The 18,240-nt window shown below is 39.0% G+C and overlaps 1 protein-coding gene across 3 annotated transcripts; it reads left to right on the forward strand.

Annotated features, from left to right (window-relative positions):
- Positions 1–481: 481 nt before the first annotated feature.
- tbc1d8b (TBC1 domain family member 8B) lies at positions 482–18,012 on the forward strand. 3 transcript variants are annotated; one of them, XM_034293430.1, is made up of 21 exons: positions 482–748; positions 6,086–6,196; positions 6,312–6,430; positions 7,251–7,476; positions 7,616–7,856; positions 8,273–8,480; positions 8,590–8,757; positions 9,169–9,330; positions 9,477–9,627; positions 9,766–9,980; positions 10,068–10,185; positions 10,315–10,600; positions 11,030–11,162; positions 11,246–11,344; positions 11,548–11,616; positions 12,026–12,266; positions 12,433–12,498; positions 12,741–12,833; positions 13,842–13,889; positions 14,007–14,104; positions 15,182–18,012. In XM_034293430.1, the coding sequence occupies exons 1-21, from the start codon at positions 622–624 to the stop codon at positions 15,614–15,616; spliced, it is 3,414 nt and encodes a 1,137-aa protein (XP_034149321.1). In that variant the 5' UTR covers positions 482–621; the 3' UTR covers positions 15,617–18,012. The 3 variants fall into 3 exon arrangements, with proteins under 3 accessions (XP_034149321.1, XP_010893714.1, XP_010893715.1); XM_010895412.3 differs by having other exon boundaries at positions 12,741–12,749; XM_010895413.3 differs by lacking the exon at positions 12,741–12,833.
- The last annotated feature ends 228 nt before the right edge of the window (positions 18,013–18,240 follow it).

The raw sequence follows: 18,240 nt of genomic DNA on the forward strand, positions 1-18,240 counted from the left end.
CATTATTAGTGGAGGGTACTGTAGTTATTTCCAAACACAAGTATTTCCAACGATATGTTTGAAAAAAATCAGATGCCCCACATTATTTTACCAACAGATTTTGCATCACATCTGTCAGAATTTTTTTTCTATATGAAATAACTTCACACATATTTACGCATCAAGCTGACAAGTAAGAGTTGATTACAGTGTTTTTCACATTGAAGTTAAACGTGATTGGATGCAAAGACTGCTGGCAACTGCCGAGCACTAAACTACAAATAACTTGCATAAAAATTAATTACTCCTTATAGTTTTTAGATCAGTCCGTACGTCATAAATTACCAATGATACATTGCGGTGTTGATCTTCTCAAACACGGAAATTATTTTTGAGCGTGAAGGACTACGGGAAGTCTAGTCTATTGTATCACTCAAGCTCTATTCGCCTCCACGCACCCACCCAGATAAAAAACGACAATCCCCAGAAGTACTAGTATGGTTGATTTTGGCTACGTTTTTGTCGACGTGGGAAAGGGTCCGCTTAGTGCTAACACAAACAAATGTCCACGGGTGTAGGTTGTATTAGAAATGAACATCTTGACATGCAATTTGGATTCAACCAATTTGTGTGAATTGAAATATGTGGCTTAAACCTGAAGAGATATTGCTGAAAAATGCATTCAAGTTATGGGTGACGGAAAAGGGCAATGATTATTTCGTGTTACAAAGGAGGCGAGGATATGGAGAAGGAGCAGGGGGTTTGACAGGTATGTGTTTGCTCTGCTCTTTGCGGTTCTGGTAAAACCCAGTGGCACTGCAATGCTATTCCATCATGGTGTGCACGCAATCAGACGGAGAGATCACATTCCCCATAATCTGCTTTCTAATGTTAAGATAATTTTATAGATGACAGTCATTCCCGGCGTCAAAATGCACAGCCGGGACTTCAAACGTCAGTTTATCGCAACAGGTATTGCTACAATTTAAACAGTCTGACTATGACTACACAGACTGGTTACTTTCACTACGTAGCTGTCTTCGTTTTTTACAATCCAGCGATAACACTTGCTGCTTACACGTAAACACGCGCGCACAATCTTTTGTTGGGTTAGCCACATTCGGCAGGTTAATATATTAGGGTGTCCAATCAAAACTAATATATTGACCAATGCCAAGAATAAATGTGTATTAATTGTATAGAAAGAAAAGCAGTGGTTCAAAATTAATGTTGTTGTTATTATCCATTAAAATGTTATTTAAGCCATAAGGATTGAGGGGGTGTTGTGTTTGGTTATCTGTTCTTAGGCATGACCCAGTGGAGTGCCTGGTAAAAGCACTTGTAAACTAGTTATAATCACAATAACTACAGCAATAAGTTAGGTGATGTCATACCCATTGTATACCTTTTTTATTTGAGAATAATTTTACTTTCAGCTTTTGTCATACTTATTTTGCTTTCTGCTTGAAAAGCTATTATTTAGTCCCCCAAAGTATCTTTTATAATTTCCTAAATAAGTATGAAATTAGTTGAACAACTTTTCCGTTTAAAAAAATAATAATCTGTAATTAGTCATGATACACATCTGTCAGGTAAGTCTACTCTGTCGTTTTCTGAACAATTTTGGGAAATTATTTCTGTTATTCTACCTGATGGTTATCATTAAACTGGATATACACAGATACATTTTGCGAAAAGCCTCTATGGGGTTGAAGTTTGTCAATAACAAGAACAGTGTTTGATTGGACATGTGACACTGACATTTTGGAATTCTTAAGATGGGAAAGAAGTGTGAGTAAGGGGGAAGAGAGAGAGTCTCAACTTAAGAGCCCTATGCTGCCAGCACCACTCCGACCAGACGCTCTTGGTCTGTGGGAAAACCCAGACGAAGAGAGAGCTGCTGGAGTAGAAGTGTTTTCTTGGGTAATCCATGTCTCTGTCAAAGTCAAGGGCCTGAAAGGGCAGTATACATTACTGCTCAAAAGTTTGGGGGTCACTTAGAAATTCCCCTGAAATTAGTTTGAATACGAAATATAGCAAAATGAATAGGAAATATAGTAATTGACTGGGTTAGAAATAATTTTCTGAATCCTTCAAACTTTGGTTTAGTTAGAGTCCTCCATATGCTGCAGTTGTACTGTACCCTTGCAGACCCTTGGCATTCTAGTTGTCAATTTTGTTGAGGTAATCTGAAGAGACTTTAGGACATTGCACCGGGGCCTCCCATCCCTCTTTCTATTCTGGTTAGAGCCGGTTTGCGTTGTTCTGTGATGGGAGTTGTACGCAGTGTTGTACAATATCTTCAGTTTCTTGGCTATTTCTTGCATGGAATAGCCTTTATTTCTCAGGACATCAATAGTCTGATGAGTTTCAGAATAAATATTTTTGTTTCTTGCCATTTTGAGCCTGTAATAGAATTGCTGATACTCCAGATAATGAACTAGTCTAAAAAAGTCCAGTTTTAATCAGTACAACAGTTTTCATCTGTGCTAACATCATTGCAAAAGGGTTTTCTAATGATCAGTTAGCCTTTTAAAATGATAAACGTGAATTAGCAAACACATTGAAACAGGACTGATGGTTGCTGATAATGGGTCTCTATACGCCTATGTAGATATTCCTACAATGGCCAATTACAATTACAACAGCGTCTATACTGTATTTCTGATCAATTTGATGTTATTTTAATGGCCAAAAAATTTGCTTTTCATTTGAAAACAAGGATATGTTCTAAGTGACTCAACATTTGAATGGTAGTGTATGTGCCAGGTTGGCAGCGGCAGTCTTGATGTGAATAAATGGCTGTCATGGGTGGTTCTCTTCTATACTGTTCAGCTGCTTAGTTAATTTAGTTCCTTAGAACCAGAATAGATTTGGGAGTGGAATGTCTTGCTTCCTCATCCGCCAGTGACACTTGGGTATGAAAATGTAAGCTTTCAGCATGATGCTGTAAAGGGAGAAGAGCCAAGTCAGTGCACATCCTTTCCATTGCTACTATCTGGTGTACTGATTCCCCGCCTTTGATATGGCATGATAATACCTGTTCTTTAAAAGTAATGCTGCCCTATTTGATTATTTAAATCATTGTATGATTTGCAGAAAGAGAAGGGTACCTTGTTTGCTTGCCATTTTGCTGCCAGTAAATATATTAGTCTATAATTATTATAAAAATAGGTGGCTTTAATGTAGCCCCTTGAAGATGATGGTCTGCTAGTGGTTATATCCTATGGGAATGATATTGCACTGTCATGTGAAAAAAAAGTAGGATGCCCCATGAAACATTTATGGACATATCAATCTTCGATCTTCCCTAAAACAATAGCTATAGTTAAAGTTGATGTAATTGAACCAAAAACAAGGAAAATTTAATTGTGTTATCATTTATTTTACAACAAAATGAACCAAGATGCCAGTTCCTGCTGAGGAGAAAGTTAGGACACCCTATGCCCTAATAGCCGGTGTTGCCCCTGTTGGCTGAAATAACCTCGGTTAGACGTTTCCTATTACTGACTATCAGTCTCCGACAGTGACTGAGAGAAGAAGACTGAGAGTTTTTCCTACTCCATGTGGCAGTAGGAATATGGAATATTTTTTGTCATTGTCATGTTGCATGGTCCACATCCGCTTCAGCTTACATTTTCAGACAGATGGTCTCACATTTTCCTCAAGCACCCTCTAATACAATAAATAATTCATTGTACATTCTATGATGGTGAGCTGACTAGGCCCTGCTGCAGCAAAGCAGCCCCAAACCATGACATGTCCGTCCCCATGCTTCACAGTTAGTATGAGTTTCTTGTGCACATATGCTGTCTTTGGTTTACGCCAAACATTTCTTTTGTTATTGTGCCCAAGTAATTCAACTTCGGATTTATTTGTCCAAAGCTCATTGTTCCTGAAGTCCTGGTCTTTGTTTAGGTGTTCTCTGGCAAACTTGCCCTGATGTTGTTGTTTTATTTTATTTAATTTTTTACATCAAGGGTTTCCTCCTTGCACACCACCCATGAAAATCAAACTTGGGCAGTCTCTTTCTGATGGTAGATGCATGTACTTTAACATCTAATGTGGCAAGAGCTACCAGTACATCCCGTGATGACATTTTAGGATTGTTAGAGAGTTCTTTAAGCATCTTGTGGTCTGCTCTTGGGCTGAACTTGCTAGGATGACCTGACCTGGCAATGTAGGCTGTTGTTTTAAATGTTTTTTATTTGTAAATTAATTTCTGGACAATGGAGTGGCTGATTTCTAATTGTTTGGAGATCTTTTTTAATCCCTTCCCAGACTTTTACACATCTACAACCTTCTTTCTGAAGGCCTAATAGAGCTCTTTTAATATCACCATGATGATACCACTCACTTCAGCAATCAAGATAAACCGAACTAAATGTCTGAGGTTTAAATAAGACAGACTCCTCCAAAATCCTGTCTAACGATGTTCTAATCATTTGCACATGATGTGATGCACCGGATTAAAATCTTAGCCATTTTCAGTTTATTGGGTTGTCCTTACTTTGTCCTCACATGAAAATTGCATTTATTAATTACAGTTTACAAATCGTTTGTACAAAACATCAGTTTTATTGTTGTTATACTATTTCCATCTTTCAAAGTGGTTAAAATTAAGATTAAATGTCCATGTGTTTAAATATGTTGGAAAAGACAACGGTTGTCACAGGGTGTCCTGTCTTTTTCATGTGACTGTGTGTCTTCATCATTTAGATGGACACTGCAAACAACATGTTTGTACTTAATTCCTCCGAACATCCGAGCTGATTAATGGGTTTGAGGAAATGGTGCACCATAGTCTACATGTCTGACTGGGATAATGACGGTGGAGGTCCACCAATGTCTGTTGCATTCCCATTCAAATGCCCATCTACATCACCTCTAACCGAAGGATCCTTTTTCCTGACATATTCAGATTTAAATCAACAGTGACCATAGGATATAGCAGGGTGTTACCAAATTATACTTTTTCTTAATTAGACCCTTTTAAACTGAAAATGCAGAGATTTTGTCAGAGTTTCTGTTACACCTTTTACAGCAGATAATTAATGGTTGAGAACAAACTCTGTAATCAGTTCACAGCTGTAGTGTAGGCCACTGTGTGTTCTTCCACCCAGAAATTAGCCTGGGGATGAGCTGTGTGCAGCTGTGCTATAGTACCAAGCCTGGCAGCAATAGATATTGATGCGGTGTTGGGTGGCAGTGTATGACTAGCTCTGACCTTGTTTGTAATTTATTTTAAGGTCACTTTGGGGATAGGAAACAACACTAGTTTTGTGCTACTGACATGCAGGAAAACATTTTATGTCATAATAGGCAGCACAATATCCGTTTAGTTTTCCAATTTTCCATGTTAAAAATCTAATCAAATGTAATGGTTGGATAGACATTTTAAAAGTACATGCTATTAAAAGTAGAGCAAAATGCTTGTCAGCTTCTTGAATAGAGTACAGATGTCAAGAAAGAATTATAGAATATTATTTTCACAAATTGACTGATGTACATGTTATTAACACTCAGTCTTATGTACACAGTCAGATATTATAATTATGTAGGCTAATAGGTCACAAGATGATGTTGATATATGGCCTATGGTTAAGGGCTGTTCTTAGGTATGATGCATTATAATGAGGATATTAGGCATGGTATATGGCCAGTATACTGTGTCACAGCTTAGAGCTGTTCTTAGGCACAGCACATTGCATTGTACCACAAACCGCCTAGATGCCTTTTTGACACTTTCTTAATGGTCTATTAACTATGTTAATTTACCACCCGGTGTTGTCAGCAGGCTGTCCACACAAAACCGATCTCACACTATAATGACGTTGTCATTATTTTCTGAATTCCACAGGATTATTCCAACCTCATGTTGAAATATGTTTTACTATGCCTCCCGGCTGGCCTGGGAACGCCTCGGGGTCCCCCCGGAAGAGCTGGAGGAAGTGTCTAGGGAGAGGGAAGTCTGGGCATCTCTGCTTAGACTGCTTCCCCCGCGACCCGGCCCCGGATAAGCGGAAGATGATGATGATGATGATGATGTTGTTTTTGACTGCACTGATCCTTCATTGGGAATTATGTTATGTTTTTTTTGTGACAGGTCTTCTTGTTGGAACTCTGGATACAATGCTGGATTCCACGTCCAAAGTCGCTCCATTTCGTATTCTACATCAGACCCCAGACTCCCAGGTCTACTGGTCAATAGCATGTGGTGAGAATTCTTCTCAACTACCCGTTTCTGTCACAATGTTAACCCAATGAGTTAGAGTGGAAACATTTTATAAACAGTTTCCTTTCAGTTATGACAACATTTCCCCTGTGGTTAGGTGGCACTAAGGAGGAGATCAGCCAACATTGGGAGTGGCTGGAGAAGAACATAATGAGAACACTGTCTGTGTTTGACTCAAGCGATGACATCACCAGCTTTGTGCAAGGCAAGATCAGAGTAAGTAGCCATTACAGCTTATGAAACATGCGGATAGACACATTGTTACGCACTATTATTGTTGGTCTCTGTCACTCTCACAGGGAAATGGAGGCCTCCTTCAAAATAAATGATTTATTCGTATAGTGAAGGGGCAAATTCAAGTTAGTTGTGTTTATTTAATTATTGTTTTATGATATGGAAACAACTTACTGTCTATTGAAAGCGAAGCAGGGCGCAATAGGTTTATAATAGCATCAATTTAACAAACATTCTGGCCCTTTTATGGAAAAACCACGTGCAGTGCCTGTAACAATGGCCTACCTATCCAGTGGGTTTGAGAATCTGCATGAGTAATTCAAGAAGATCAAGCTAAATGCTCAAATTGATTCTTTTGTTACTGCATCTGCAATACATGGCCAGTAAAACACAGACCTCAATTGGACAAATGAATATAATTCAGCTAAACAATAACTAAAAACACACGGCCAGTATACTTTGGTAAAAATGCATCCACCTCATGAACATTTATGTTTTTAATTAAAAATAAATACTTGACAGTGAGTAAAAACCAATGAGTGCTGCTGATTCTGAGATACTGGAACCAGTACATCCTGCTCAAAATCGTATCGCGCTTACTGTGGCTTTGGTCACTGATTTGGTTTTTTCTCACATAACTCAAAGCCTTAATATCTGGCCGCCTGTTTTATGCTGCCACGGCAATGTGATTTACACCAGACGGTTTTCTCCTAGGAAGAGAATCTAATAAATTAGCCACTGAGTGGGAATAACAATTCAAGAGATGTCCTTCAGAGTTGTCCTTCATCCATATTTTCTAAAGGGTCTGATTGCTGAGGAAGGGAAGGTGTCATGCGGTCAGGAGGATGACCCTGAGAAGTTTCGTGAGGCGTTGCTGCGGTTTGAGAAATGGTTTGATCTCCCTCAGAAGGAGAAGCTGGTTACATACTACTCATGCAGCTACTGGAGGGGCCGTGTGCCTTGTCAGGGCTGGCTCTACCTCAGCACCAACTTCCTCTCCTTTTACTCCTATCTACTGGGCTCTGAGGGTGAGATGAGGGACGGACCTGAGCACTCTTGACTGACACTGAACTGCCAATTATACATTGCATTTGGAAACGTTGTTGTTATTCCATGGCATGGTAGAATGCCAGCAAGTTAGTAATTAAAGATCTGTTTATTTTTCAGTGAAGCTGGTTATCTCTTGGAATGAGATCTGGAGGCTTGAGAAAACATCCAATGTCATTCTGGCAGAGAGCATACATGTTCTGGCCAATGGGGAGGACCACTTTTTCTCCATGTTCCTTCACCTCAATGAGACCTTCCTGATTATGGAGCAGCTGGCTGACTACTCCATCAAACGCCTCTTTGACAAGGAGACCTTCCAGGAAGTGCCGTCCCTTTCAGACCCTCTGCAAATCACCAAGAGGTGCTATATTGTTTTTCACTCAATGTTTTTCACTCAGTGTTTTTCACTCAGTGTTTTTCACTCAGTGTTTTCCCCTAAGATTTTCTTTCAGCAGTAGTGACAAAGGGAGTTGTGTCCATAGACATACTGTCATTCTGCTGGCACCAGTTGGCAAATTCATTTTAACTGCATGCAGAGACACATTAAAAAGATACACAGCAATTCTACATTAGAATGGCTGAAAAGCAACCGATATAATGTTTTGGAATTATCTATTTCTTGAAGATGGAATAACATGAAAGAGCAGTATCATATCATAAAAAAATTAATATAATCAAAATGACTCTGTAACTATTTCAGTTATCCTAGGACAGTGCCAATTTGAGATGACTCAAAATGTGTTCCATGTGCTCCTCACTCACATTTGTCTCCTCCAGAGGCTTAGAAATGCACGCTAGGAACGAGCAGTTCCGGGCCTTCTTCAGGCTGCCTAAAGAGGAGAACCTAATGGAGGTGTATGAGAGCTTTCTGTGGGTGCCTTTCAGCCACTTCAACACATTGGGGAAGATCTGTCTCTCTGAAAGCTACCTGTGTTTCGCCAGCCAGGATGGAAGCCAGTGCCATGTTATCATCCCCATGCGAGAGGCAAGATGCTGTGCGCTACTCTGATACCTGAAGAATAACTGATGGTATATTCTCCTGGCTCTGTGGTTTGTCTGGTGTTGTCCAGTGAAACAAATTTGCATCCTTACAGGTGATTGGTGTGGAGAAGCCCGACCGTAGCAGCAGGGCTTTGACTGTGTGTGTGCGGGGGAAGAGAGCTCTACGATTCTCCGAAGTACGAGACTTTGAGCGTCTCGCCAATGCTATCCGCAGGAGGTGTGGGATAACTGCCAGTCCACAGCACTCTGCATCAACTGAGGTAACTTGTGTTAACTGCACTTTTTCCCTAGGTGTGTCTAATTTTGCCGTTAACTATGGCCATCTGGAAAATTTGGGCAAATACCAAATTGGATGGTCATTTTCTTTTCAAAAATGTTTATGTTTGAATACGTTGGCTTCTATTAGTGGTTATTCAGTTTAGAGTTAGTAACCTTGTTAATGCTTTTAGAGTTTTCACTTCTCAGCTGTGAATTAATTAGACTATAATTTAAGTTAATACACATATTCTGGTGATTTGGAATGGTGTTGATGAAACGACAAGGGCTTATTCTTATCCACCAATGCCAATCAACCATCCAATGGTCTCAAATTCTGTTTCATGTCTGCCTGGTGAAAACTGCTGCTATGGTAAACAAACAAAACTGAACTCTGTGTTTGCTGTGCCATTCAGGTCATCCGAGGGGAGTGCCAGAGCCTTATCAATCACTTTGAGGACAACCCAGAAGAGGTGGCTTTGATGGTGGGACAGAAGGACAGCAGCAAGGCTGTCAGCACCGAGGCCCTCATGACTGTGTTCCATCCCCAGGACACTGAAAACATGGACCCCAAAATGGTGGATAAGACTGGTCTTTTTCTCTTAAATATCACTTTCTCTCATAGATTGGAAAAATGTACGATCAATAAATTGGTACATTCTGTGCTGTAGATGTTTCTCAGTCTTAACAGCTCTTATACCCCTGTTTTGTCTTGGCCTGCCAGCTGAAGGAGAAGATGAAGGAGCAGTCATGGAACATTCACTTCTCAGAGTATGGCCGTGGCACCAGCATGTTCTGTACCAAGAAGACACGGGACCTGATTGTGCGAGGTGTCCCTGAGGCTTTAAGAGGAGAGCTTTGGATGCTTTTCTCAGGTACTGTTTGATATGGCTATTCAACTGAACTATAGAAGTGTGTTTAAGTATAGAAGTGAATGTTTAAAGCAGTAACTTGTTTAGGTAGCTGTGTGCTATATTGAATTTAGTGTTTGGTGATTTGCCTTCGTACTTTAGGGGCTGTCAATGACATGGCCACTAACCCGGGTTACTACAGTGAGCTGGTGGATCAGTCTCTGGGCACCAGCACCCTGGCCACCGATGAGATAGAGAGAGACCTGCACCGCTCCTTACCAGAACATCCTGCCTTCCAGAGCGACACAGGCATATCTGCTCTTCGCCGAGTCCTCACCGCATATGCCTATAGGAACCCGAAAATCGGTTATTGCCAGGTAGAAGCTAGAAACCCTTTAACGCATTCTTTCTTTCAAAAAGATAATGGGAACCTTTAGCTCCATCTTTCCCCTACTCTTACGAAGGCCATGAATATCCTGACGTCAGTCCTGTTGCTCTATGCAAAAGAGGAGGAGGCTTTCTGGCTGCTGGTGGCCATCTGTGAGAGGATGCTGCCTGACTATTTCAACCGAAGGATCATTGGTGAGAGAAACATAACTTGTTTTCAGTGTGAAATCACATTTAATAAATGCCCTGTATGTGTGTTTAGCATTGAACTACTGTCTTCCCCTTTGCCCCGTAACTGTTGGCTAATATCTGGTTTTTCCGCAGGTGCACTGGTTGACCAGGCGGTTTTTGAGGAGCTGATTCGAATGCACCTCACCCAGCTGACGGAGCACATGACAGACCTGTCCTTTTTCTCTTCCGTGTCCCTGTCTTGGTTCCTTACGCTGTTCATCAGTGTTCTGCCAATAGAGAGTGCTGTCAATGTGGTCGACTGCTTCTTCTATGACGGCATCAAAGCCATCCTGCAACTAGGCCTGGCTGTGCTTGACTACAACATGGAAGGCCTGATCAGTTCCAATGACGACGCTGAGGCCGTCACCATCCTCAACAAGTCAGTTTAAACACTCGGTTCGCAGAATGTTCACTGTAGATTTTTTGACAGCGGGCCAAAATGCCTTGGTATTCTCCTGATCTCATGATGCCATTTATTGAGAATAAATCTTTTACCATGTTTTTGTCATTTTTACATGGGGCCAAGTCAAGGGACAGCTGTTACTTCTGCAATTCACAAATGACCCATATGGGCTTCAGATTGTAGTAGTTCACAAATCTATTTATTTTACTATGTCAGTATGTTTTTATCTATATTCCACGATTTTCTTCATAATTTATTTCATTAATGGCTTCGTTTTTTTTGTGTGTATTACACGATTGTCTTCGTAATGCATTTAATAAAATATATCGGATATTGATCTGAATCAAGTGCCATAATTCTACTGGAATTTACATGACTTAACTGCTGGCCTGTTTGCCCTCCCAGATTTTTTGATAATGTGACAAATAAGGACAGCCCTCTACCACAAACAGTGCAGCAGAACTCTGTAGGGAACAACAACAAAGCATCATCCCTCCTAAAGGTGGACATCAGTGATCTCATCAAAGAGGCCTATGAGGTACTGTAACAGAGCTGCTGTAACCTGATTTAAGTCTCCATATCTGGAATAACACTGATTTAGCCTTTTTACATTTCTTACAGAAATTTGGGGACATGAAATCTGAGGAAGTAGAAAGCATGCGGAAAAGGAACAAACTGTATGTAATCCAGACTTTAGAAGATACAACTAAACAAAATGTGGTGAGTGGGATATCCTCAGACTTTAGTCTTTTTTTATGTATCTCTATTTGTTTTTGGCATTGTATGCTCTTCATTGATTAAGTTTAAGAGAAGAAGGAAAGAGTTAGTTGAAATAGCAGTAGGCTAGAATCTAACATGAGGTACAGCCGCATTTGTTCCAGAGGCAGCAGCCTAGGATTCATTGAGATCCACTTTTTCTCCAGCTACGGGTAGTGTCACAAGAAGTAAAGTTTAGTGCTTCCCAACTTGATGACCTTTACGCATTGTTTAAGGTAGGTGCAATATTTCAATAACTTTTTTTAACTAGTAATGTACTATTGTCTAAACAACAGTATGTGAAGCATAGGTGGAAAAAGTACAAAGTAAAAGCACTCACTGTGTTCACCAGTTTTGGGAAGTTCTTAAGTTAGAGCAAAATGACCAGAGAAACAGTTAATAACCAGCCTGTGACATTAAGTAGACATTTACACTTTTCATTTACTTGATCACTGGTTAGTTTTGAACCCCCTTTACCTGGTTAATTAGATCTGAATTAGATACTTCCCTAATGTGGTGAACACAGCTGAACCCAGTTGAGTACTTGTACACTGTACATTTTCCACCTAGGATGTGAGGTAATATTCCTTCTCATAGATAAAATGTTGACATGAGTGGAGGTTGAATATTTAAATGTAATTCCAGAGGCAACACTTTCTCAGCTGCTACTGGACAATGAACAGCCCAGTGCTGCTGCACCATGACCCCAGCCTAGCCTACCTGGAGCAGTACCAGCTGGGCTTTGAACAGTTCAGCCTGCTCTTCTCCCTCCTGGAGCCATGGTCCCTCTGTAGTGGCAAGGACGCCTTTTTCCTTTGGGCCTTCCGCCTGCTGGATGAGAACCAGGACGGACTCATCAACTTCAGAGAGTTCTGCTGTGCCCTGGGTAAGCTTATAGAGTTGGTCTGATGCCCACTCCAGATCTGTGAATGCTGCTCCAAACCATGGCTTTACCATTATCTACGGAAACTAGGCATCACATTTAATCCAGCATCAACTTCATGCAGGCTTTCACACTAACTCCCAGACTTTTTCTGTTGTGCTTTCAACAGACATTTTGTACAGCGGTACTTTAACCAACAAACTGAAATTCCTATTCAAGCTTCACCAGCCACCAGGTAAGATTACCAGCCATTGGTAATTTCTATGAAACATACTTTTATACTTCTTGAATACAATATGTATATTAAGAAATGCAATAACCATACAACTGTCCTACAGACTATCCCCTACTATATATAAAATGTATTGTATATTTTATGCTACTATTCTAATTGCTGACTAATCTCTTTATGAACTAATCCTTAAATCTGTTCTTACTTAAATGTTGCATGATTTCAAAGTGAATTTCTTCTTCTAGCATTCACAGGTATTCCTTTCCAATCAAAGGGCCAAAGGCTGTCTCACTTTATTCCAATGACTGATGATTTATCCAACTTGAGTCGATTGTCTGGTCAGCTTGCTTTGCTCTTTTCTATCTCTGCTGCTGAATAATCATTTAACTCGATATGGCGTCTGTGGTTTAACCTTCAGTAGATTCTCATTTGTCTGTCTTCATCATTGTGTGTGATTTATTTCACTACCATCTAAATTGGTGTCAGTCTATGAGGGATGAAATATGTCCTATTATATTCACTACCTTCTAGATATGTATCAGTCTATGGGGGATGAAATAAGCCCTGTTATTCACTACCATCTAGATATGTGTCAGTCTATGGAGGATGAAATATTCCTTATTATGAGATGGATAAGTAGAATTATAACACCATTTTATTGTATTATTCTATGTGTTTATTATGTATTTATTTATTCTGTGTTATTTTACTTGTAACTAAAATGTTATACCGGGCTATGACTTGCAGTTAGGTTGAGCTTTTCTGATTGGACTACAGTGCTGTGAGCCTAGGACACTGATTGGCCATTAGACACTGATTTTTTTATTAGTGCTAAACATTTAGATGTGGCCACTGGCAGAGGTAGATGGTAATGTGTATTTGGAAAGTATTCAGACCCCAGCAGTTTTTCCAAATCTTGATATGTTAAGGCCTTATTCTAAAATGTATTAAAATGTTTTTTCCTCATTAATCTGCAAGCAATACCCCATCATGACCAAGCAAAAACAGGTTTTTAGAAATGTTTGCTAATGTATAAAGAACATTTTGTATTTAAGTATTCAGACCCCTTCACTCATTACTTTATTGAAGCACCACCAAACACCACCCCTTTTGCGTTTGTATTACATGTATATCTATATGTATTCAAAATTCATATTTATTTTACTATCTTATTTATTGTTGGATTTATTTTCATTTAAATATATATTTTCCATTTATTGATTCTATCATTTCAGAATGTAGCACTTTTTGTCCTATACAATGTCTCATCAGTTAAGGTTTTGAATAACAAAATGTCCTTTACTGTATGACTTTCTCCGACTGATGTGAATGTACTTGCTGTGTAGTGTCCAATATTTCAGATGAAAGTGTGATCAGAAGAAGCCCTGAAAGAGGTAAATTAGTTAACTTCTCTTTCTATTTTACCAGGCTCTTGACTTCTATTCCAATTCAAGCAATATCTACCAACTCATTTGTGTAAGAAAAACGCTCTTTCTGTTTCACTCCAACAGGCAGAGGGAAAGTTGATCTCCAGGCCTACCTGAAACAATGGCAGGATGAGATACTAAAGAAAGAGGAGAGTATTAAGGATTTACCCAGAATTAACCAGGTAAATACACCGCAACTTACCATGAGCATGAAGAAAAGCATTAATATTGTTTGTTAATAATTTATTAAGTATGAACTGACATTAGTAAATGTTAACAACCTAGTCCTCAACCATTTCCTGATGAACATGTTTTAATGTGTTGATTGATGATTCCTATAACCATTCAATAAGATATAATTGAGGTCCTTTTAAAAATGTGGACTAATAGTTACATTTCTAGTGAGTCTTAATATGAAGTGCGGGCTATTTATACTTTATAAATATTTTATTGTGAGGCCAGTGTAATTTCTCACAAAAAGATGGACATTTGTTGACATTAACAGCAGTATTTAGCCTTGTTCTCAAAATTGCCCTAAAAATCATATCAATGGCCATTAAGCACACAGTGCAGAGGGGGTTTAGGAAAATATATTTTGTTATTGATAACATTAGCAATACATTCACATTACAATTTATAATATATAAATGGTTAAGGACCTTTATTAAACATACAGTGGATATAAAGTCTACACACCCACCTTTAATGTGACCTATAACCTGAACAATTCAATTGAAAAACAAACTGAAATCTTTGAGAGAAAAAATAAATAAAACTCACAATAACCTGGTTACATAAGTGTCCCCCTCGAAGATTTCGGTTTGTTTTTCAATTGAATTGTTCACATTATAGATAACATTAAAAGTAGAAAAAGTTCTGACATGATTTATCTTTGTCTCATTCTTTTACATCACAAAAACCTGCCGTTTTAACAGGGGTGTGTAGGCTTTTTATATCCACTGTATATAATATAAACATTATGATAAAGCAATATACTGATGATTCATTATGCTTTATTGGGTGTCGTTATTTTGAATTCCTAATGGTTAACCTTTTGGTCCATGGTCACATGCACATGTGGAGAGTGCTAATAATTTAAGTTTCCATCGGCATACTAAAAGTTTAACTCAAGTTCTTGTCTATGAAACATCGTAAGCATTTTCTGAAAAGGGGCTTTTCACCTCCTCTGTTCACCAACGTAATACTCCCATTGTGAAAGCATAAGAAATGTAGTCCACTATGTTTTTTCTGGTTACCAGGCTCAGTTTATCCAGTTTTCCAAAACACTGTACAACCTATTCCATGGAGACCCAGAAGAGGAGTCTCTGTACCACGCTGTGGCTCGAGTCACCAGCCTCCTCCTGAGGATGGAAGAAGTAGGGCGAAGACTCCAGGAGCCTGCCAGCCCCTTGAAGTCTACAACTAGCCACACCCAGGCTCTCCTGGAGGGCTGTTTGCCTGACGGAGAGGCCTCCAGCACTCCTGAGAGCAGCTTCAACACCCCTAACACTCCCATAACCCTGGTAGCGAGCTCTGTCCCACAGGAGATTGAGTGGTCATTCGCTTTTGAACAGATCCTAGCATCCTTGCTCAACGAGCCCGTCCTTGTGCGCTTCTTTGAGAGGCCTGTAGACATTCCAGCTCGGTTGGACCATGCCAAGGGTTCTCAGCTGAAAGCCAAGACAAACATGTGAAGGCTACGCTGTAGGTCTTACCCACTTATAAAAGCCATGAAGTCTTCATGTTCACTTACCCTTATTTTCCTCACTATTCGCTGCTGTTATTTCTCTGCCTGGTTGGACAGCAGTCCTGTTCACTGTCACCAAATGCAGGAATACACTGGTAGAGAAAGCATTTACACATTGGCCTGATAATTTCAATTGTATGTTGTAGAAGTAGTCTGTCCTGTAAACTCACCAGCGAACCTGCTCAAGTCTTGCATCCATGTGCCAGAGTTTTTTTTCTTCTCATGCAGCCTTAAATCTATGCTCATTTCCAGAAACACCAGCCTTTCAAATTGAGGTGAGTGAACAGACCTTTGTAGGATTCATTAGGGAGCAGTAATAATGGTTGTCAGTCATTTCTTGCAACTGGCACAAATGGACCAGATGAATCATTGAGAGCTTTGGTGTTGCTCATTCATAATTATTCATTGAATGAAATCTAGACTGCAGAGATGAAAGACCAACCATTGTTCTTGTCATTTGGAGGCACCACTATGTTTTTGTATCTATGTGGTTACCTAACAATGAAGGGTGTGGCCAATTTATTTCAGTTCATTTTGTAGATTACCACTATTCACTAAACACTCAAGAGAGTGTTAATTGTCAGAATCTTTGACAATATTTGGTGTCCAAGTATCCATTTGTTTTGCTGAATTATCATGAATAAGGGAATAATAGAATATTGTCATAACTCTCAAATAATTTCAGCTCACAAACTAAAAACCAATTGGATAGTTGAGGCAACACAGTTGTCAAAGGAGGATGTGCAATATTTAGATTCTACTGTTTAAGTCTTTGAGGGAGTCATTTATGTTAATTTATATTGTATTTCATATATAGAAGAATATATATTAAACATTGTAGCCTATAATTTAAGTTGCAAAGGGATTATTAAACATTTGTAAAGGAAAATTTTATGTTCATGATTTTTCCTTTTTTTTTTCTTCCACAATATCATGATATCTAATTGTACTTATGACCTTGTCTCATGGCATCAGCTTCCAATTGGCTTGGGAGAATTGAAAATCAGGACGTGCGTCCTCCGAGACAAGTCCTGCTTGGCCAATATGCTTCTTTTCACACTGCTTACTCAACCAGGAAGTTAGAGGAATCAGTGAGTGGAAAGTCACATCCTAACGACATTTGTTTAGCTTGAAGGTCCCCAATTCACCAAAAGGTAGTTGCTAGATCGCAACCTGGGCAGTGCACTGCCCTATGGGACTCCTGACCACATGCCTATATAAGGCACAGTCAAGGCTTGAGCTATAGCTTTAGTGGATGCCTCAGCACTGCGGTAGAGTGCCTTATACCGCTGCGCCCTTTAGGAGCCCTTTGTTTCATTTAACAGGAAATTCTTGTTATGCTTGATTATATTTTTGTGACTGCAGAATTAATTTTGACTGGTATGACTGATACTGAATATCCTGTCATAAATTACTTTGTTTATCATTTTTCTTTTTTTAATTATTGTAAGCATGAAATGGTGCATGGGCATGGATAAATTATAATTCCAAATGCAGAACAGTTGGTTCTGAATGTCTTATTAGATTTCTTTGGTCTGTTGCGTTTTTCTTTAAAAATCTGAATTTTAGTCTAGAAATGTTTGTTTCATTTGATGTCCTATGTGGTATGGATATGTCTGTTTTACATGAGAAGTGACTTTTTTCCCCAAAGTGTATGTCAGGAAAAGGACAGTTTACTGATGGTTTATATTTTCTGTATTTGAGTGTTCTTTACTGCCGGCAGTGTAAATAGACTTCTCTGTAAATGGCTTGCAATTCCATTATAGTCTCTTGAATATACCCCCATCCCACACAAATAATCAAATGGCACAAGTAAAATACCTCCTAAATAATGTTCCTTGTTATTACAGCCACTAAGATTAATATACTGTAAATATGTGTATCTTAATTAATATACTTGACAGCACAATATCATAAAGGTACAGTATATTTACTCTGCAGTAAAGAAAAAAATCATATAGTAATGTAAGAGTCAATATTAATGAGTCCATATTAATTGGAGAACAAGTGTTTGAAATTTGCAGTTCACTGTTTAGATTGCATTTACAGTTTTGGTCCCCTTGAAGTTGGCTATTTAAATAACGCACAGAAAACTGCAGAAATTCAAAAATAATTGTGTTTCCCCATTATGTATTTTGTTGTTTTGCAGTTGAACTTAAAATCTTAGCTAATTCTAAAATGGCCTGAACAATATTATTGGCACCTTCTAGAAGTACAGCCCTGTTTTCAAAAAATATGGAAAATGCACATGAAAACCAAGTGCAGTGATGTGCCAATCATTTAATCTAATCTAATTTAATTTAAAATAGTAAAAAGACAACATATCAAATGTTGATCCAGAGAAATGTTATTGTTTTTGGAAGAATACATGGCCATTTCGAATTTGATGCTAGCAACACATTTCAAAAAAGTTGGGACAGGGGCATGTTTATTACTGTGTTGTGTATCTTCTTTTAACAACACTGTAAGCGTTTGGGAACTGAGGAGACCAGTGGCTGTAGTTTTGAAATGTTTTCCTGTTCTTGCTTGATATAGGATTTCAGGTCCTCAAAAATGTTGGGTCTCCTTTGT

This window comes from Esox lucius, chromosome 7 (genome assembly GCF_011004845.1).
Source record: "Esox lucius isolate fEsoLuc1 chromosome 7, fEsoLuc1.pri, whole genome shotgun sequence".
Lineage (NCBI taxonomy): Eukaryota > Metazoa > Chordata > Actinopteri > Esociformes > Esocidae > Esox > Esox lucius.

What these genes read in the sequence shown, in the direction of transcription:
- tbc1d8b (XM_034293430.1), top strand. Translation starts at nt 622, where the DNA reads ATGTGGCTTAAACCTGAAGAGATATTGCTGAAAAATGCATTCAAGTTA. An exon ending in AGGAGCAGGGGGTTTGACAG is followed by an intron (nt 749 to 6,085) that starts GTATGTGTTTGC and finishes TTTTTGTGACAG; the next exon opens with GTCTTCTTGTTGGAACTCTG. An exon ending in CAAGCTTCACCAGCCACCAG is followed by an intron (nt 12,499 to 12,740) that starts GTAAGATTACCA and finishes TTCTTCTTCTAG; the next exon opens with CATTCACAGGTATTCCTTTC.